At 37.5% G+C, this 23,121-nt stretch overlaps 3 protein-coding genes and 1 pseudogene across 3 annotated transcripts in view; 2 read left to right on the top strand and 2 right to left on the bottom strand.

Annotated features, from left to right (window-relative positions):
- LOC144435696 (uncharacterized) overlaps positions 1–23,121 on the bottom strand; it is a 443,695-nt gene that overhangs the window by 199,964 nt on the left and 220,610 nt on the right. The gene's annotated exons all lie outside the window — the stretch shown is intronic.
- LOC144435708 (late histone H2A.3, gonadal-like) lies at positions 14,836–15,207 on the bottom strand. Its single transcript, XM_078124317.1, has one exon. The coding sequence runs from the start codon at positions 15,205–15,207 to the stop codon at positions 14,836–14,838; it is 372 nt and encodes a 123-aa protein (XP_077980443.1).
- LOC144435710 (histone H2B, gonadal pseudogene) lies at positions 15,575–15,943 on the top strand (annotated as a pseudogene).
- On the top strand, positions 19,860–21,470 carry LOC144435704 (beta-1,4 N-acetylgalactosaminyltransferase 1-like). The gene has a single exon (XM_078124313.1). It carries the CDS (start codon positions 19,860–19,862, stop codon positions 21,468–21,470), a length of 1,611 nt encoding a protein of 536 aa, XP_077980439.1.

Here is a 23,121-nt window from a genome sequence, read left to right as displayed (position 1 = left end):
TATTCCATTTGAAGAAATTCAATTGTTTTATTCAATATTGCACCCATCCTAGCAATGCATATAGAAGTGATTGACATTTCTATTACATTGTATTGGCCATCTCTATCTAAGGCTATTAACTACTGTGGTCAAATTCCAATTTTTTTCTGTTTTATTTTTTTTAAAATATACTTGGAGGTAGGAAGGACCGTGGACTGCATTTATATACTATTATATGCCGTATATCTATTGCATCTCCATTATTTTATTTTCATTCACAATTTCACGTATTATATATAGTTCCCCTAGAAATTGATGAATAATGTAAGAGTTACAATAAAAGCAGCGCTAGCACGAAGTATCGTCTGTGCAACTTCTATATATTTATTTACAGTGAAAACTAGGCAACATTACACAATTTTGTATTGCTATCACATGCTTCATTCAGTCTAGGAATGATTCCTTGTAGAACTTTCTCAGGTTATGGAGTTCACAACATAGTTAGACATCATAACTTATAGAGTACTTTCGATAATAACAGAATAATAAAAATAATAATAATAATATAAAATTTGAAAATTTAGAGTTTTACCATACTAGATCTCATTTTTTGAAGAATATCGTGGAATTTCGTTCTGTGCTGAGAAACACTCTTTTTATTGTATGTGTTAATCACGTGTTAATCACGTGTTGACGTCACTTGCCAAGTGATCTAGATTTACATATACACCCACAACCGTGCCACAAATATACGTCATTCTCATAAATGTGCAGGCCCTGTTTTAGATTCGAAAATATAACAAAAAAATGCATGTAATTTTAAAAATCACGGGGATTTTTATAAGTAAGTTTGTTTCCATGTGTCATTGTTGGATTTTATGTTAATGTAAAACAGTTTTTCTAGAATCAAATATATATATCTTATATTCATAACGTAGATAACTTGGTATGTTAATTTTGAATAATACCTTGTACACACGGACAAATATTTTAACTTGAGACTGTTTTTTTTTTTTGTGTGTGTGTGTGTGTGTGTGTTTTAAAAGCATGTTGTGTAGAATTCGAAAAACAAAACATTTAGTTGATTGGATAACGAATATTTTATTTTTGGAGATTTCAAAATGTTATTCTTTAGAATCAATATATTTGATCTTAAAATGAAATTTGATTTTCGGGAGAACGGTTGCAAAATATATTAATACAATCGTTGAGATTGACCAAGGAGTCCTCGTTTTATTCATGGAAATATTACCATCGGTGATACTTCAATGATCCAACCAATTCTGTCAGATATTTCTGTGTATTTCCAATATTGCTGTTTCTCGTTCCATTTGTTCATACTGTCCATTGCTGAGATGAGAAGTGTCAATGAAGGCTACTTTTGTCAAGTGTTAAAGTGGGTGTTAAAATTATGGTATACATGCAGACATGGAGGCGTCTGGATATCTCTATAAATATAGGGTATGTTCTCTTACCGTCATTACAGAACCAGCTCAGTCAGCAAGACGTTCACGAAGTAGAGTTCTGCTATAGTCCATTTACAATTCGACAGTGGTATCGGTAATAATTATATTTCACTCTGGATGAAATCATGAAATCTCAGGTGTGTACTATGAACTCACAATGTGTCAAGTACGACGTCGACAGTACGAGACCAGTACATGTATCACCATGTACCTGCGAGGAACTAGACTTGCCATCAGCACTGTCGAACGAAGAGTTCGTAACAGAACGACTATTTCAAGTAGCTGGATTTTCAATGGCCTTTGCTGTACTGTTGTATGTCGTTTTACCGTACTGTGTTGACGAACCTCATCTTACGATTCTCTTGTATTCCACCATCTCTATTGCTATTACATCACTTGTCGTTATAGCAACCAAACACAACGAACTGCAAGAAGAGAGAGAGAAAGAAAGAGACAAGTTCGACCAGATGAAGATTTCTGTCGCTTTGGAATTAACAGAAAAGGCGGCCGTCGCTCAGCAAAACGACAACTTCCGTCAACTCATCTCAACTTTGAGGATGGACAAGCAGTACTTGGTTCAAGAAAACAAAAAGTTATGGAGAGACGTCGGAAGTCAACGAAGAAAGATTCGATCTCTTGAAGACTGTCTTGAGAAAATGACAGAAAGTGATTCATCAGACGATGAAGACGATGAAGATGACGGAAAAGTGATGGACGTTAATTGTTGTATTGTTTGTATGGAAAGGGAAAGGAATATTGTGACTGGACCATGTCGTCATCTTTGTCTGTGTTCACATTGTGCCAGGAAAGTCAAACAGTGTCCACTTTGTAGGAAGAAAATCAAGAAGCACGTCAAGATATTTAGTGGTTGACGATTCGCCATCTAAACCTAACATTAACAAGTGTGTTTACCTGGATTCATCGTGTGCTGAGGACCGAGGGATCATGGAAGTATCACCCACGTGTGATACTTCCATAGAGAGAGTTGTCAATTCGAGGTGCAATCAATATACATATCCTGTAAACTCAATCAGCCCTGATCACCCCGATTGAAGTATAATATCGCAGGTGTACATTTATACACTGCATGCTCGGCCTCATGCAGTGTATAATTTGTTCACGCCCTCAAGCTGAACTCTATACATCTACTGTCATTGCAACGCTTTCGCCATGGTTTCCATGAACGCAACTGAGATACCCTGGTATCCACACATCTATCATCCACATCATACTGATTCAACCATCTAAACAATGACAGAGAGTACTTTGCTCGAAACGTCTGTTTTAACTCTTACTCAAGGAACTCTTTTTACGAATTACATGTATTACTATTCAAAAAGGTGAGAGCCAGTTGCCAACTGTCTTGCATATGCGAGTTTCAATTCAGAAGCTGTTTCAAAGTTGAATTTATTGTCAGTGGGCACGGTTCTAGGCTACTGTTGAGATGACGTTGTATATAAATTTATTGTATATATTTACATACCAATGCAGTTATTATGATTACAGTCATTTTCTATTTTTAGACTATTTGTCGTTGACAATAAAAGTATATGAATAATAATATATCACCATGCTTATAATTTGTTTTGGTTCCTTGAATTCATGATTCGACAGGAGAGAGAACGAGCGAGAGTGAGTCAGACAGACATGCTACAGACAAGTATGAGTGTGTATGTATGTATGTATGTATGTCTGTATGTATGTATGTATGTATGTATGTATGTATGTATGTATGTGTGTGTGTTTGTATTTGGAAAACATCTACTACTATGAAGTTTAAGACGTTTTAACAAGTTAATCACAGTTGTATAATAGTTCTATACTAATAAATACATATCGGGCATAAAGTTCATTATGTTCTTTTTGAAGACTCTATCATGACGTCATGAATCATGATCCGAAGTAGATTACGAAGATGCTTTGCGACAGCTGATCAGATCAATGCTAATATTTGAAGGTTGGATCGTAGACAATGCCCCCCCCCCTCCCACTGTCTATTGTGTAGAGTCTATGGATGGATTAGCCTTATAATGGATTAGCCTTATACATTAGCCTTATAATGTGCTATTTAAATAAAACTTCTATTTATCAACCAGGGCCAAGTATAGTTAACATCATGGATTTGAGTCCGCGTTTATCTATATCATATCGTATTATGGAAATGCCCACAGTAGTTATTTGCATGGGATTTTCTTGTGAAAGAAAGTGGAACTCCGAAAAGGCAAAGAGTTATCACCGATACGTGAATAAAGATTTGTACTAAATTTGGTTGTTCTATTGTTTCTATGACAACACCCACACTTCACAACCAATATGTGTCCATTGTTCCAATACACAGTATGTGGTGATGTCACAAAGTCTATTTTGAAACCAACTTTAATACTTGACGAAACCTTCATTAACACTTCATATCCCAGCAATGGATAGTTTGCATAAATGTATCAAAAAGAAATTATATTGGAAATACATGACTGTATAATGAAACACGAATATGTTGGGTTTTAAAAACAAACAAACAAACAAACAAACAAACAAACAAACACAACACAACACGCACACACACACACACAAATAAATAAACACCCACACACACAAACAAACACACAAACAAACAAACATAAACAAAAAACAAACAAACAAACACACACACAAACAAACAAACAAACAAACAAACAAACACACACACACACACACACACACACACACAAAAAAAAACCCCAAAAAAACACATGAATTGTTATCTTCTGCCCCCTGGCCCCTTAGCCTGAAAGATGCAGTCGTTGTTTCCACTTTGGTCCTGACAGATCAAAAGTCGGAAACTTTTCGTTGCCTGTTCAAATTTATTCCATATTGCATATTGCCATAACGTATGTGCAACCATATAACCAATCGATTCCATTCATTTCTGAATGGCTGAAGTCCTTGGGCAACATTTGATTTATAATTGGGGAACCTGGTAGGAGAGAAGTTACAATGTGAAGGGATTGATCATATCCGCTTACAAGGGCAGGGCTCTCAAAGGAAGCGTATGTCTATGGCAGGATTAATAGTTGTAAAGCACTTTTACTTAATAGAGAGAGAGAGAGAGAGAGAGAGAGAGAGAGAGAGAGAGAGAGAGAGAGAGAGAGAGAGAGAGAGAGAGAGAGAGAGAGAGAGAGAGAGAGAGATAAAACTGACGTTAACATTATCATTACGTTCCTGACAGACACATTACGTTCCAATGTAGCGTACTTTACGGTTTAAACAGCACAGTTTGAACATAGTGAATTTATGGTATTAGTGAAGGTATCTGTGTCAAGTGAGAACAAACAGTATTACTGGAACGCCCTGGCACAGATACAATTATAGCGGGGACGATAGTAAATAACGAGTGTATAATTTCAGACCTTGACATTATTATACCATGATTATAATATATATATATATATATATATATATATATATATATATATATATATATGTAGTAAATAGTATCGAACTCGTAGAATAGAGTGCTCGATGCTTGGGTAAGCAGGGCGGGAGTAATCAAAGTAATGTTGGTTGGAACTTGAGGTGCTTAGTTGTTACTCCGAGTTGTCTGATGATCGCTTTGAGCGTGAAACTCGGAGTAACAACTAAGCACCTCAAGTTCCAACCAACATTACTTTGATTACATATATATATATCATTTGTAATATATACATATACATAATTTTATACGCATTTTTATCAATTTCATTTATCTGTTCGTTCATTCATTCATTCATTCATTCATCCATCATTCCATTCATTCATCACTAATTCATCCATCCATCCATCCATCCATTCATTCATTCATTCATTCATTCTTTCGGGGTTTTAGTCTCTTTAAATGAGTACTGGCAATAAATGCCATTCTATAACTTTATTTTCATAATGTCAATATTAAATGATTGTGATTATGTGTCGTGAATAAAAAGCTTTCAACTGTCAAGGAATCTTTTAAAGTAGTCTCATGTCATAAGGCACCTTACGGCGCCCTCTTCATGGACGCCATTTGCCTTGTCCGCCTTTTTTCTTTGTATTCATCTGACTGTTTGTACGCTGCCAGTACCTCTGCGAACTCTGCTGCAACATCCCAGTCTGGTCTGATGGTCAGACATGTTTTTCGTGGATAACTACTATGTGTAGATTCGTCATCCAGGTGGTAGCTGTTTTCAGTTTGTTCACAGCTATCCTCATAGGTTAACTCCGACATAGCTTCTCGTATATGTAATAATGCATAATCGTTGCTTGTCATCAAACTTCCTTGGGTTTCGTTGTAAGAACTGTAGTGATTGGTCAGAGATGTAAAGTTACTGTGAAAGGACTCGCCACTGGTCGATTTCGTACATGAATAGTCGTCGTCGTTGAGCATGCGCAAACCACCAGCACTGTCTGTTGTCGTCGTCAGCTTGTTAAAACGCGACGTATCTTCCAAAAATCGTCCTAAAATGAAACCGTTCGTGGTAACGTTCACATCATACCTACTGAGTTCCTCATCAATGATTTTTGATAAGCTTGAACATTCACTTTCAGATTTTTGACTTTCTTGCCTGCGATAAATACGCCTCTTTGTGAAAATGTTGAGAGCGCAATCGTCAGAATCAGATACACTTGTGGTTGGCCTATCATAACTTATAGTGTCAGACTCTGTAATTTGTTCGAAATCACATTCTGTTCCACTTAGGAAAATCTTCACCGTTGTCGCAGGTGATGTTACTTCAGAGCCTGCAGACGATTCGCCCAAAGTTGCCCTTTCTTGGGTAGGTTGACTGCTGGGGGTATGCGCTTGCATGCATCTTGTAATGTTCATTAGTTTTTGGCTGATTTGATTCAAAACGTCGTTATTACTACAAATATGTACATCGCCACAATCTTGTCTGTTTTTCACGTTTGAACTTAGCACCGAATCGTCCCCTCCTACAGATTGTCCACTTTCATCTGACACGGAGGCGCCAATCACATTTTCACTTACACTTTTGTTAGTCGGGATGTTACTGGCACAGTCATGTCCAATTGTCCCTCGTGTGGCTAATTTTGGCTTCATCCTGGGTTTGAGTGACTCTAGTTTATGCGGACGCTTGGAGATTATCGGCCGGGGATAGTTCATACTTTTAGGGTCAAATTTATTATTTTTGCGGGTTAATTTATCAAACGCCCGCGGTAATCTATTCCTCGTCTGTTTTGCCATTTTTACACCATTTTCCTGGGTACTGATTGATATCTTAATGTCCACGATGTGTTTATGATTTGATGAACATCCATTCCCACATTTTAAATTTTCAGTTTTCACTTCCGATTCATTTTCTATACTTTCTGAAATTGGAGTGCTTTTCCCCAACCCTGAATTATTTCTATCAATATTTTCTCCATCAAATTTCTCAGTTGTAGGAGTCGTTTTGTCAACGTTGGAGTTCATGATACTTGCCGCGTGAGATTTCTCAGTAGCATTAAAGTGGCTGTCATGCACCGTTGCTACTTTCTCGGAATCGACCCTTTCAAGTGGATTGTCGCAACTGATATATTTGTCGCCATTGGTATTGTCTCTATCATCAGTACACTCTATAGGTATGTCCAGCACAGTTGATTTCTCTTCCTCAAAATCAGTGTCATCTTCACAATCCAATATCTTCATTATTTCTGTCTTTTTACACTCATTACCCGTTTCAGTTTGTCCCTTTCCGTGATTCTCCAATTCGTAGTTTTTCCCTGCATCGATGTCAAACAATAATTTTCTCCGAACGGAAGCCGTGGATGAACTTTGACACAGATGACCCGATACCTTTTTGGTTCTATTTCCGCACGACGTCTTTGATATTCGGTCGGTAATTGGGGGAAGAGTCCGCCAGCCAGCGTTTATAACAGCGTTTGTCTCCGAACGCACACTACTTGGTGTGTCGCATTTACTTAGAGTTGGCCTCCAAGCGATGGGTATAACTGCCAAACTGAAGTGAGACGGCGTCATGTTTGCATTTTGACTCAAATTTAATCGTGTGATCTTTTCTTCAACCTTAACCAAAGCAGGTTTATTTTGCATGTCACAAATCGTACTATTTCGTTCTCTTTCACTGTTGGAATGTTGTTTTGTCATCTCAGAATTTGTCTGATGACCATCACAACCAATTTTTGTACTAGTACTGCATTCACAACCATCCCCTTCCTCCTCGTTACAACTTGACTTCAAATTTCTGGTCTTTCTGTTCGTCCTCGGGACATTTCTTTCCATCCTAACATTCACTGCATTCACGTGACCATGTGGTTAGCTGTTGTATCTATAAGCAATGACGTAAACAAAATCTTTGTTATTAAATGCCGGTCATTGTTAACTGCCTGGGGTGGTATTTTTGGTGGGCGTGGAGACATTTTGAAGAAAAAAAAAACTTGAAGCTCGGTGGTCACTTTAGTTGCTTTATGTAAACATTTGTTAAATTTGTGAAGACTAATTTTAAGAGAAAGACTTGCATTAAAATGCAGTCTCCCATCGTTTTATGCTGTGAAGTGAAATATCCTTAGCAATGATATATAGCTCTGTACTTTTCCTAAATTCCAGTTGTACATATACATGATATACATACTTTTTAGAAAACAAAATTTGTACCAAGGGTAACCTGTGCTCTCAAGTAAAAAAAAATCAATTACATTTAAAATGATGTTACGGCAGCAGCATAATAGTAAAACCCAGTAGTGCAAAAGTAATGAATAGAACAGTCCTGACAAATAAATTAAATCCTGGCCTGACTTTTCGAACATATTAGATGAGATATCAAGTTCAGTACAATAAAGATAACACACTGCCATTGCTTCATAAACGTCTGTACTGCTCAGACCTAAAAGTGTTTGGTTCCTGTTTACTGACCCCACCTAGTTTTTCACTGCTGACCCTAAACTTTTAAAAAAAATATTCGAGAAGAAAATAATAAAATCGCGAAATTTGTGAAATCTCGCCAGAAATAGTGAATGCGGAAGCTGGCATCATGAAATATGAAACTGTTCTTCCAATCTGTAATGGCTGTACATCTGATGGGAAGAAACCAATAACACAGAGACCATTTGGAAAACAATAGAAAATCTGAACTGGACTCTCACATATGAAAATTAAAAAAAAATATAAAAAATAAAATAAAAAATCTACCTACCCCACCTATTCTAAAATTGAGCGTAATTGGAACCACACAATTTTTTTTCAGTGAGCCTGATGTTAAATAATACACACAGTAAAAGCATGCAGACTGTTACAATTAAGTTTGACACGTGGTAGACTTGGTGTATTACACATGTCGGGCCTAAACACTCATATAACCTAGTTTAGAGTGACCACACAATGAAATACTTTCATACAGTGAGAAGCCAATTTCTGCTATCTTTATTGTGTGTATTATTTTGAGATGGAACCGAGGTTCTAGTCAGTCTCTCTGAACTTGATATATCATCTCTTCGAAAATGTATGCTCACTCTGTAATGGTGGTATATCAACTATACTCTAACAACAAATATAAACTTACAACAAAATAAATGAGAAAAAGCAAAACATTTTTTTAATAGTAGATTTTCTAAGGTTGATTTGGAAACTAACTTTTCACTATAACTTCATCTAGAAATAGGTGGTGACATTATTTCTGTGAGAATGGTGTTTGAAAACGATGATAAATCACAAATCAAAACTAGAAACCTAGAAAAATGGACAGACAAATCGACTGTTAAAAATTATCTCCCGCCAATTTCAGAATCAATATTTTTTTGCAAAGAAAGAGTACAATTGTATTACCTTAGCTTTCTTTCCAAAACATTATGCATGTTAATCATCAGATGATAATAGCTGCTCCTATTGACGGTTTATCTGACGTTCCTTTTATTCGATTGCACAAGCAATGACGCATGTGACGTATTAAAATCGGCATTAGAACATTCGAATAATTGGTACTCGTCGATTTCATGGTGAATCGCGCCCTCACACTTAATATATGTTTATTTTACATTTTCAGATGAAACTCTAGAAAAGGGCAACGTATTGTTGTTTTTTCTTGACAAAATTTTAACAGAAACGGGCAGTGTCTTTTATGCAGTCTATATTTATCAGTTCACCCTTTACAAGAAATAGACACATGCCAGTATCCGTTCTGACTGTCGAATCTGTACCGCTTCTTTTTTCTATGTATCGTACATTTATGTGGATTTGCTTTTTATCCTCTTCCTTATCATGGCAAGGCATTCAAACATGGATATTTTGCGTCACGTAACAAAACCGCAGTACAAATTCAAATTAGGACTTGTAAAAAGATTTAATCACAGAAGACAAAATCATTAATTTGTCAAATAGATTGTGTTGAAATTTATTTTTAGTACACGAAAGATAAACTATCGTGTGTGTGTGTGGGGGGGGGGGTACTCTCCATACACTGTCAATAGCCCAATTTAACATTTAGAATTACACTTTGCCATAAAGCTTAGCTATGCTTTATCGCAAAATATAATTATGAGTGAAATCGTATATTTTATGCAATAAAACTGACACTTGTGATGAAGATGGCTCTTTATTATGAACTAAAATGTCTGTATTATGAAATGAAATGGTGTCTGGTGACTCAAGCTAATGCACGCATATATGGCGTAACACCTTGTCATGGGCACTGAGGTGGAGATCTCTGCCTTTATCATGTTTATGTATACATGTATTCTATTTTAAACATTGGCAACAATTTTGACATTATTCTACATTTCTATGGCAAGTGATTGACACAACTATTGTCATGATGAAACGCCGTTTATGAGTCACGATGATCACACACACGAATGTATACACCCAGTATCAGCGTCAAGAAATCTGATTATGATAATCACTTCCATGACTTTAATTTTCATTCGATTTTCAAATGTTCACAATATGCTACTTTTTGTGTGTGCATGTCTAAGTTGATTTGAATAACTCATATCGAACCAATTTAAGTAAAACAGTTAAAATGCCTCAACTACTCAACATAAGGCATATATTTCCGAATGACAATTTAAAAACACTGCCAGCAATAAACAAACAAAATTATCAAACGTCAATGGTTCTCACGTATTGTACTTATATTGTATCGTACCGGGTCCGTCTTCAGAACATTCCTGAACTTCTATTCGAAGAAACAAACACGCGCCAATTACTCCCTATTCATTGAGATTAGTCTACTTTTTGACGGGCCTTATTCCGTACTATTCAATATTATGAATAGTACGGAACTAGACTAATTGAGAATGGCTTGATTTTTAAATTTTGCAGTAAATTAGTTTAACTTTAATAGTCGTTTTAATAGTATCACCCTGCATGCTACTACATGTACATAGTAATAATGCTCTAACATGAATTGTACCCACGCGTCATCCAATGATTACCAAAATGTTAATTTGTCATGTCAACAACGCGCAAAACTGTCAAACGGTATACAACACATCTTTTAAACATACACGCGAAGAATAACAATGCTGCCACAACGGAATGCACGTGAGTATAGCTCATGTATTCAACATGAATTGTCATTTTACTGTTACCAAAGCTCTAAAACCGTATAAGAATATAAGCTGAAACTGCAAGTAAGAAAATAAATAAATAAACAGATAAATGAATAGAGAAATAAATAAATAAAATAATAAATAAATCAATACGAAAGAAAGAAAGAACGAACGAACGAACGAACGAAAGTAAAAAGTAATAAATTTCTATTAATATGTACTAGTATTAGTAATTATAACCTTAGTCCACATCTTGGATCATGTTGGTAAATGCCGTTGCAATCAGACCAACCATGGAAGTACTAGTATAACCAACCATCATAAATGTGTGTTCTGTACTGTTGCTATAATTAGAACTTTCATTATGCTTACTATGTTTCAGAATTAAAAAGACTTAAACTTTACATCACATAAGTACTTCATTGATCTATAGTTGCTAGACCCTCGGGCAATTCTTCATAGGTCGAGGGATTGTACTGCACACCACAGGTACTGTCATTCTTTTTGGTTTTATTCAGCGTAGATCTATGTCATACTACAATTTAAGACTAAAACTTTAATATATTACGTTTTCAACATTCTTGCAAAAATTAAAAACCCACAAATATCAAATTGTACTTCTTCAAACTTGAATTTTCTTTAATTTCACCAATGAAGGCTGATATTGAAATCATTGTATGCATATACAGTGGACACAGTAAACGCTGTCTATACTTTATGTAGATAGTTTGGGCTGGGTGTGAATAAAACAATTAAATTACAATATATTGATAGTGAATATATTAACCCCCTGTGGACGAGTAAAGAAGCCCTAGAGGTGTGACCTATAAACGGCGTTTCATTATGACAATAGCTGTGTCAATCACTTTCCATAGAAATGCAAAAAGTGAACTTATTGTTATGGTAAAATTATGGTATACATGCAGACATGGAGGCGTCTGGATATCTCTATAAATATTGGTATGTTCTCTTACTGTCATCACAGAACCAGCTCAGTCAGCAAGACGTTCACACCATCCCAACAGGTATCAACAGGTATACCGATAGTCGTAGGGTTTAAATTTACGCCATGGAACAAGTCATGTCTGGAGATTCCATTATAAACCCACTTTGCACGAAGAGCGACGCTGATGATATCTCGAAGGACCAAATATTAACATGTAACCACGAAGAACTTCGATTGCCATATTTTGTGTTCAGCAAGCAGGAAGCTATAGTAACAGAAAGAGTCGGGTTTGCAGTGACGTTAGCTGTACTCCTGTATGTCGTTTTACCGTATTGTGTTGACGAACCTCATCTTACGATCCTCCTGTATTCCACGATTTCTATTTCTATTACGTCATTTGCCGTTCTCCTCATCAGACACCATGAACTCCATGATAAGAGGGAATGGGAAAGAGACCAGTTCGACCAGATGAAGATCTCTTTCGAATTGGAATTAACAGAAAAGGAAGCCACCGGTCAGCAAAATGACAACTTCCGTCAACTTGTAGTTAGTTTAGAGATGGACAAGCATTATTTGGCTCATGAAAATACAAGGTTATGGCGAGATGTCGAAAATCAACGAAGGAAGATTCGGCACCTCGAAAATTGTCTTGAAAAAATGACAGAGAGCGATTCATCGGAAGATGAAGACGATGAAGATGGCGGAAAAGTAATGGACGGTAATTGTTGTATCATTTGTATGGAAAGGGAGAGGACTATTGTGACTGGACCATGTCGCCATCTTTGTCTGTGTTCACATTGTGCCAGGAAAGTCAAACGATGTCCACTTTGTAGGAAGAAAATCAAGAAGCACATCAAGATATTTAGCAGTTGAAATTTATCGGACAATATTTGGGGATTTGGAGAGTCCAACCAAATGAATGGGACGGTGAATAAAAGGCTGTCTGATGCAGTGTCAGTGTGAATCATTTACCAAGCGAGATCCCGTCAGTGTACCTGTTACATACAGAGCTGTAAGACAGTCGCAGTTAGTTTCTTCACCAGGCTAAAATGACAATCATTCTTTTCTGAAACCGTTATTCGGACACTTGATAAGCTTATACGTTTATATATTATGCCCCCTTTCAACTGTTATTGCATATATAATTTGTAGTAAAACATACAACAAAGTTTGAGTTGCATACAATAATTGTTTTAGAACATTTTTTTCTGTCCAGTTGGTGCATTATAAGTTGTGTTTGTTTCTTAGTCACTTTCGTCTTTTGGTGAACTTGTCCGGAAATGTGTATACAACCTCAGACCACTAACTATTTAGCGGTCTGAGATACAACTTTCAGAGGTAGAGAGTGGCAGACAGTCGCAATGACCAATGTCTATATACAGTGTGTCTATTCATGGATGGACACATGTATATTGTGGACACATGTATATTGTGTGTATGTATTGTATATTGGAATGATATATTCTCTATTGATTTTTTGTCATTACTTTTTTGCATGTTATTATGGGCCTCGAGCCTGATTCAAACAGTAAATAAAATGAATAAATAAATAAATAAATAAATAAAATTGCGATATCATTACACACTGGTTCTCCTTATACATCTTATTTGCATGAATCTGTTACACGGTGTATGCGCTATGCAAGCATGTCGTCCACACATGAGTTCTTTTCAATGCCCAGTTGTATGCACCCCGGTCTCACTTTCATTGTGTCTCCTTGGTACGGTCTGGTACTGGTACGGTCATCTTCCACCCGCATGCGCAACGGGTAGGTTTCAATATATGCATCTCTCGCAACTTGTATTGTGAAAACGAGTGGACCTTTCTTTGACAACTCTATTGTCAGCAAGATGCAAACAAACAAATAAATGTTATTTTCAACAAGCAAAGCCTAGCCTGAATACACCCAATAATGTACACAATAAAGAATTGAACAAATTGATAATTTCATGTCTTTATTTGTCTCTGGCTAGAATGCTCATATGGCTTAAATCCAAAAAATATGTCAAAGTTAGTCACCATAGGTATTTAAACTTTTGAGACGCTACTTTCATCTACGCACACCTGTGGACTTTTTGACCAGTCTGATGTTCAGACTGGTAAGTCCACCACAGGTGTAGATGAGTTTGTCAAGTTTTGCTTTCACTTTGAATATCATTTAGTGTGTGCATGTCTCAAACATTTAAATGTCTATGTTCATACAGCAATATGTGTAAACACAGATTATGAGTGCAATCTTGCATGAGCAAGAGTCCTAGATACACAATGATTGCAGTGTTGTATGACGTCATCAAATAACTTATAGGATAGGACTTTCATCGCTGCAAAGAGTTCGGGAGGGTTATGTGCCAATAAACGAGGCACATAACCTTTACCAAACGAGTTGGCTATCTTACTTATACTACGGTGTGATTGGATCAAGGGGATCATATATATGTCACAGCCCTAAGAAAGAGTGCGATTATGGCTCCATATAACCAACTGAAATCAAGGCCTCTGATTGGCCAAGTCGTGGTATAATCAGAATAATTAAAATATAAATATCCCCTTTTCAAAATTTTGCTACTTTTGCCGTTTTGGTTAAAATTGAACTACTACTAGCTCTTAACATTCCATGGGTTGTGAGGGGTCCACGTAAATAATTACTGCATTTTTGGCAAGTATGAAGTAAGCAGAAAAAATCCACCCAACTTGTGCGATGCAGATCACTTCATGTATGACATACATGTACAATACAAACTTTTTTCATTTTGTTTTTTTACTTGTTTGGCATTTTAAATTGTATTTCATCGAAATACCTAATTTTACTTCATGTATCCCATATTTTCAAGTGGGGACGTTATCAAAAACGGGCCAAGCCTTTTTTTATCGGGTTGGTTTGGTAGTTCTCTTTTTGGAGTATGTGGTGGCCCTGAAAAGGGCCGTTTTGTTTGCGTATGCAAAAAGCACACAATTTACTTCTTGCTTTTCTTTGGCAAGAGTACTGCCTGGATGTTTGGCAATATACCACCCTGGGCAATAGTTACACCACCCAAAAGTCTGTTCAGCTCTTCGTCGTTTCTTACTGCTAACTGCAAGTGACGGGGGATGATCCTGGTTCTCTTGTTGTCACGGGCTGCGTTGCCTGCAAGCTCTAGGATTTCGGCAGCTAGATATTCCATGACGGCAGCGAGATAGACTGGAGCACCAGCGCCGACACGGTTAGCATAGTTGCCCTTCCTTAGGAAACGATGAACACGGCCAACTGGAAACTGCAAACCTGCACGAGCTGAACGGCTCTTTGCCTTGCCACGCTTGCCTTTGCCACCTTTTCCACGTCCAGACATTTCTATAATAACAATCGTACGCTTTGTCAGAGAATGAAATGTATGCCCAAAATTGATTTCGTCCAGTTTTTATAGGGTTTAATGCGATCAAAGGAGAAGAAGCTATCAACCAATGACATTTTAGCTATTGATATAGAACCAATCAAAACTGTTGAAAAAACCCCAAATATGCAACATTGTTGCAACTAATGTTTTCGATGACGTTCACTGTATACTTTGTTCATATAATGTTGCTATATTTGCTTTCTCTGACGTTCGTAATGTTACTACTACAGAAGTGGGATCCTTCATTTGCATATTTTAAACTATAAATACTGAATACGTCTAGTGATTCTTTAATCTGTTTATTGTAACTAACGAAATCAGTATGCCCCCAAAATCTACTGGTAAAGGTGGTAAGAAGGGTCGCAAAGGCGGCAAGGGACGTGGTGGTGACAAGAAGAGGAGAAGGAGAAGACGTGAAAGCTATGGTATCTACATCTATAAAGTGATGAAACAAGTACATCCCGACACTGGCATTTCATCAAAAGCTATGTCTATCATGAACAGCTTCGTCAACGACGTCTTCGAACGCATTGCAGCAGAAGCTTCTCGTCTTGCTCACTACAATAAGCGCTCTACCATCACTAGCAGAGAGATCCAGACTGCTGTACGCCTCTTGCTGCCCGGTGAGCTTGCCAAGCACGCCGTCAGTGAGGGCACTAAAGCCGTCACCAAGTACACCAGCTCAAAGTAAATTTGTATGCATGTCATACACAAACCAAACGGCCCTTTTCAGGGCCACCACATCCTCCAAAAAGAGAACTATCTACCTATTAATCAAAACTACCGTGTCGTTTACTATGAACTAATCTTGCTCAAATCAGTATGCTTGTGATTTTGTCCGTTCCTTTTCGCTCTCTAAATTTTAACTTTTTAATACAGTAAAATAAAATGCAAGGCAAGGTATTTGTGATGGATATAGAATATCAAAAGTAAAAAAAAAATATTTTTAGTACGCGCACGGACTAGCGCTTTTTCCCGCCAAAACTGCCTACGGTAGCGCTAGCGTAGTGCGTTTGCCAAAAATCAGTCGTGTTTGAAATCTTTATACATTTCTCGACGTTAGTCAGCTTATGTCAAAATATACCACAGTACTAGGTTACTTTAGGCTTTGGCTCTGGGCTAGTCTTGAATATCTACCGTGGCAATGCAATCCAAAGGGATTTCCAGTATGGATCTTTTTAAACGACTTCATATTTTACCACTAGAAAAGATTTCTTTTTAACAAATAACATTCGATTTCTGTGGAAGGTTGTATAAAGGCCCAGTTACACGATGCAACTCATGAAGCAATTCGTCGCATGCGACGAGGCTTGCAACTGCGACGTACGGGAGCGCGTACACGATGCAACTAGTTGCATGGTGAGTCGCAAGAGCTAACTGTTGCACATGCGTAAATATATAAAAGTTACAGGTCATCGAGGGTCAAGTCTTCTAGCGGCAGGAATTTGGCAAAAATGCTATGAAATTGCTAATATTTACGAATAAAATGACTGAAAACTTGTTGAGGTATCGATAGTAAAACTCTATTCAATTCGAAGTTCGTTTAGGGCGATGTTGATCTTTCCGATGTCGCTACTTGCATTCAAGTTGGAAATAAAATGATATTCAGCGGAAATCAAGCATTCATAGACATTGTATACTATTTATAAGTGGTAATCGTGGTGATAAATCGAAATTATATAAAAAATACTTGCTGAAATAGAATATTTATACTAAAAACATGGCGGCCGTAACATTGAACGTCATTTGACACGTAGGTATATGTCAAAGGTTAAGTTATTGCTTGCGACGCGACGAAGTGGTTACACGGTGCAACTCGAGAAGCAACTTGCGACGCGTCGCAAGGAAACCGACATGTCGGTTTCCTTGCGACGCACCTTGCAACGTCGCAAGACCCTGCGACGAGGCGAGTACACGATGCAATTCGTCGCATGCGACGAATTGCATGGTGCGTTGCTAGTCGAGTTGCATCGTGTAACCGGGCCTTAAGTTTTCGACGTTTGAATTTTACAATAATGATTGTTTACTAGTGAAAGCCTTGTACTTACAAGTTGTAGCATAGTTTAGTTTTTTTGTGTACAATGGATTTGACTTGGTTGGGCCCTACATGATCAAAGCAAAGACCCTGGTAATTACTTATGGTTGTAATTGGTACAGATATGTAGTGGCGGTTTGGCACAAGCAGTTTAGGGATTTTTATTTTAAAAAACAACAGGTGTAAATATCTACATTCTGCTCCTGGAAAAATGTGAAAATCGTCAACGTGGAAACTGTCTAGTCCAACATACGTACGGGGTCAAACGTTGGTGTACTTGTGGGAAGGGGTTATAAAATCACTAACGATGGTTGAGGCCTCCGAGCTGGCGAGCTCCTCTAGCTAGCTCTGAGACGTCTATCTAAAACTGTTTCCATACCACACACACCCATTTTAATACCAACTGTATGGGAACATATCATTCTGATAATAGTTGTGTTTTAACCCTATCACCAGAGGTACTCAATAATGTAGCAAAGCAAAGCACTACACAACATGTCAACACAATCGATCATATGGTTGCAACAATTTTTCATTTTACTTTGTTCATGAATACATGTCCAATTTGTGTTTGGTGTCCTTTGAATACGAATGGTGGTCGTCTATTGGGTTGCCCCTCCACCGGTGCCCCCATGTCCTGGGTCAAACTACACAAATGTTGAAGTCTACATTAGTCGAAAAGTGGTACATGTGGTATACGTATATAGTATGTACAAACCCAGTACCCAACTCGGCTTTCATTTTTTCTTTCTCTCTTATGAATGCCGGTGATGGCGCTTTCCTTAACACATCTCAGGTGACCCTTCACCTTCAACGATTACGTAATACTAGTGGCCGTGAAAATGAAAGTGTCACTGTTACCGCGCGTCATTTTGGACGATCGTTTTGCGAGTACGAGTTAAGTATCAAGTTGTATCGATATAGGGAAGATTTTTCGGGTCGTTTCCTATCTTAACAGACCAGAAATGTGTCGCACAATCTGATCGGAGTGTTGACGTCAAAGGTTTTTGTGCACCTGTCAGGTAAGCTAATTTATTAATTAAGTCAGACGCTTTCCGCAAAATGGACATGACAATATTAACAACGAGGTAGCGACAACTGGTACTAGTAGCTTGTTTTTGTCTGTGTGTGCATGGAGATGCTTACACGTAAGACGTGCTCTTTTCTACACACACTATATATGTACTAGTGTTTTGTGAAATGATGCTTGACGAGATCTTCGTCCACCTCTCAGGTATGAGGGGAGGTGTGTGGCTTCGACGACGAAATTCAACCACCAATGACACTTACAGGTATTTCCAAAGTTGGTTCAAATATTTTAATATGGCTATACATTCATGGTTCAAATCAGGATGAAGTGATCAGCAAAACATTGCACTGCTTGATCACATCACAGTAAAATTAAGTACAATCAGTCTGGTACTTTCTTATTCTCTTCGACTACACATAAATTACTCGTCTCCTAGCAAACCTGACAATGATTTACATACAACAAGACTCGACCAATGTATTTTTTATTGTTATAACTCGTACCCCTAATTTGCCTTAATTTCAAACCATGACTGTTTGGTCCATGGACTATGATTAGTTCCTCGGAAACTTTTTCCATGGCCCTCATCTGGGTTCTGTTTTGTATTACTTTCAAAGGATGTATATTTTGTTTTCATTTTCAGGTGGAATAAATTTTAATTCAATTCAATTCAATTGTATGTATAACAGAACCTATTAAAATAACAATTGAAAGCCTTTGTTTGTATTACAATAGTTGTGTTTGTATTACAATAGATGCTCTTTGTGGCACTACCATGAACAATAAGAATAATTCCAAACATATGTAGCTGAGGTATCCAAAACGTTGATTCAGACGGCAAATACAATCGACCAGGTAGTACTATATTATTATTAAGTAGTATTTAGTTGCTAGCAATGATATAAACCGACAGAACAATACCTGCGTAACAAAAACATAATCCGTCCAAAAGTGGACATATATTAAAGTGTAATTTTAAAGAAATAAAAACATTACAGAAGTTGATCTAATTTGGCAACAATGATCTATATAGGGTATAGTCGAGGCTCTTAAAGCTTTATGGCATTATCCCACCAACACAAGATCCCTGGCGAGATCGATTGGTAAATAACCCATGGAGTCATGATGGTCGAATGGTTAGAGTGAGTCATCTGGGTTCGACTTCGAATCTGAGAGTTACAGATTCGAACCTCGTTGTTCTGTTTCCCTAATTTAACCATAGTCTACCCAGCTGCATAATTATTGGGGACCTGGCATGGTAGGAAGATAGAAGTAGCAATGTGAATATTTTAATCCTATGCGCTCACAGGAACATCGATGGATTATATGCTTCAAACCGTGTCGCTGTAGGTACCAGGTACACACCATGGGATTATTACATATAATGAGTAATAGTTATGCATTTAAAATATGGAAGGGCGCTATATAAAATCTAACATTCATAACATGATGATCAGTATCTAACAAAATTTGACATTTTTATAAGATTTTCATAATTTTCCTTCTTTTTCAGGTATGATACAGACAACTCGTTCAAAGAGAATGAAAACTACAACTGTGTTTATCCTCTTCACTGCCACTGGACTCATTTCCATAGCAATAGTGTTCAGTGGCATCGGTTGCCATAGTGATGATGACACATCAGTGGAAGATAGGGAACCTCACGACCGCCATGCACGAGAAAACACCGTTTATACATCCTTAAAATTATCTATGGACGAGGCATTGCGAAAAACAGGAGAAGAGTTTAGAAAGATGATGAAGATAGGTGGTTTTGGGTGTGACTGTCCCAAGAATTTAAAACATGGTCCTTTAACTGGAACAGCGAGAGAAAGACAGAGGAAGGAATATATGGAATGGGCAAGGAGGAACAGATTTAACAAGGAACCAATCGCAGTCTGCCAATCACTATCACCTATTAGTTACATAGGAAGTGGTACAACTTTAGAGACGTTAGAGTCTGTGCGATTGGTTGGTTTGCGTATCCATCCTGACGTCACGGCCCTGCTTGGTGAAAATTATGAAAAAGCGGACTTCTCGCTGAAATTCAAATCAAGATCGTTTTTCGGTACTTTGTATGTAGCTCTGGGAGGAGAGAATCTGCCAGGTGTGAAAATAGAAGGCAATGGTACGTACGAGTTGGAAATTAGTGCAGGCAATAACATCGATTTTCTCAACGTGTTTCTTGAACATATTGTCTATAATAACACGCGATATACGATAAAGGCAAGAGATGTTATTGACGTATCGTTCTTGAATTTCGAAGTGTCAATCAACTTACTAATTCGTCGCTCTGTGATGCCGATATTGTACGATAGTGCTGCCAAAGAAAACATTTGTCAAAAAGTCACTGTTGCGACGAAAACTTTTGAACGTTATGAAGCTGTCAACAAACTCGTCCAAAGCGTTAATAAATTTTATCCGAATATGACGATAGTGATCGCAGACGATTCTAGAAAGCCAGAAACCATTCATGGTCAACACGTGAAGCAATATACAATGCCTTTTGCAGAGGGCTTAAATGCTGGCAAAAATTTGGTCCTCAGTCAGATTCGGACCAAGTACTTCCTCTGGGTTGACGATGATTTCGTGTTTACAGGAAAGACAAAGCTGGAATTGATGTTACAAAAATTGGAGTCCTCTACTGCTGAGTTGGATCTAGTTGCTGGTATGATACAGGATAGAAACGGTCACGTGAGACCGTGTGGGAAAGAGAACTGCTGGAGAACTTTGAAATACGACCAGGGTATTGACGGCAACTGTGTTTACAAGGGAAAGTCCTGGCGACACCGAACGTTAGAAGAGTTTCCGAACTGCCAGGTCTTAGATCTCGTTACAGACTTCTGGATGGCCAAGACACACGCCGTCCGTAAAGCTGGTGGCTTCGACATCGAGTTTGAACGAATCGGTCATCGTGAATTCTTCGTGGACACCATCGGTCAACTTCACATTGCTCAGTGTGACGATGTGTCAATTCTACACGCTCCAATTACGAACAAGAACTACGAAAAATACCGACGTATGGAGATTGATCCGTCCGAAAAACAAAGATACGTAGATCACCTCCTCTTTAAGAATAATTTACAGTGCTTTGAATCGTGGTTTCCAAAACTCATTTCAAATACACTTTTAGAAAAGAAGAAGCGCACATAGCAAGAAATTTAAAGTGTATTTTTGTAAGAGGTAACATTTTACTGTTTACAGACACGATCATAAATTTATTAGCTGGAGAAATGGTTTTAGAAAACGCCACGTAACTCTGTGATTCTTGCGTGGTAAGAACGATTTATACGGTATACTCTATTCAGACCAGTTGCATAGACCACATTCACTTGTAGCTCAAATCGGTTTTGTAGTATGAAGTTTTAAGCCTACGACCGAAGTTGTGTATCAACAAAGTATTTTATGTATACATGTAGTTTGAATATAAGACACACTCACTGTTTTTCTCGTGCCCATATGACAGTGTTCTCCCCAGGTAGATTACAAGGATGGCGACTACTTTGCATATTAATTTACATGTGAATAACATGGTAATTTGCATATTGATTAGCATGTAATATGCATGTTTCAACAATGGAACAAACTCTGACATGTTTATTTTAACACTTTAATACACACATGTACATTGAGGATCAGCCATTTCTTTCCGTGTGAAAGTATTATTATGATTTTGTCAGTCATTCAAAGGTTACTAAAGCTGAAGGATGTTGGAACACTTTTTGGTAGAAACCTACCAAGCATGGCAGCCTAGATGGCAAGGACGGTGTTTGCACTTTCTCTATAGTGGGGAGAAGTTGGAGAACACTGTTATGGTATCCTACGGCATATAAAACCCACCATTTACGCAAAATTTCACTTTATTCGTTCTACTTTGCCACAATATTTCTGACAAGTAGTGACTGTGCACGTGTATAGGCCAGTAGAGGTCTATTATATTGACTACTTGTTGACATTGGGAAGACGTTAAATTCGCAAGTAGTCCGTTCAAAAAGTTGTAATGCCGAGACAGTTTTGTAGATTCAGTGTCAACTTTTGATTTTAAATATCTAGTCACGTTATCTGTTAGAATACATGTATGGAGAAATAAAAAACAGTGTGCATGTTGATGAAGAAGCTACATTTATTTTTGTTGGACAAAAAAAGAAAGAATTACTTGCACCCCTGTGAAAAAATAACTATGAATTTAACTAACGTTCAAACAGTATCTTTTGTATCCAATTACTCACTGTAATTCCCAAAACTGTGAGACATGAGTCGTATAACTGGACTGTACATTACCTACGCCTTAGTTGCGTCATGGAAGTATCACCCATAAATATTATTATTAATACCATGATTGCGCGCACGGAGCAGAAATAGAAGAGCGCCACCAACGATCAACTCATTCATGTGTTATATGGTCGTTTTACAGAATTGATGCATTTTTCGAGCCATTATAACAATAAATCAAAACGTTTATTTACATTTTTAAAACAGTATATATGTACTTATGACGTATATATTGTACATATAAATCTGTTCAAAATAATTCGCCCTCGCTCAGCCATGAAGTGAGCCACCATGCATCATCGATGAGGCTGCCGTTTTCTTAAGAATGAATCCTGCTGCTACACATGTATTAATCCCTATATACTACTAGTAGAAAGAATACTACAGGTAGGAATATATAGTCAAAAGGTTATTATATTTAGCCTGTAGACCAGGAAAACAACAATCTAAGAAATATTACACACCCCATGCTCGAAGGTAACCGAGACTTGATAGCTCCGCATACTTTCTCATGTAAACATGGTGTCATCAT

The sequence above is a fragment of the Glandiceps talaboti genome, chromosome 5, assembly GCF_964340395.1.
Source record: "Glandiceps talaboti chromosome 5, keGlaTala1.1, whole genome shotgun sequence".
In the NCBI taxonomy this organism is placed as follows: Eukaryota; Metazoa; Hemichordata; class Enteropneusta; family Spengelidae; genus Glandiceps; species Glandiceps talaboti.
Note: the sequence above shows the minus strand (reverse complement) of the source record. Positions and strands in the feature narration are given on the sequence as shown.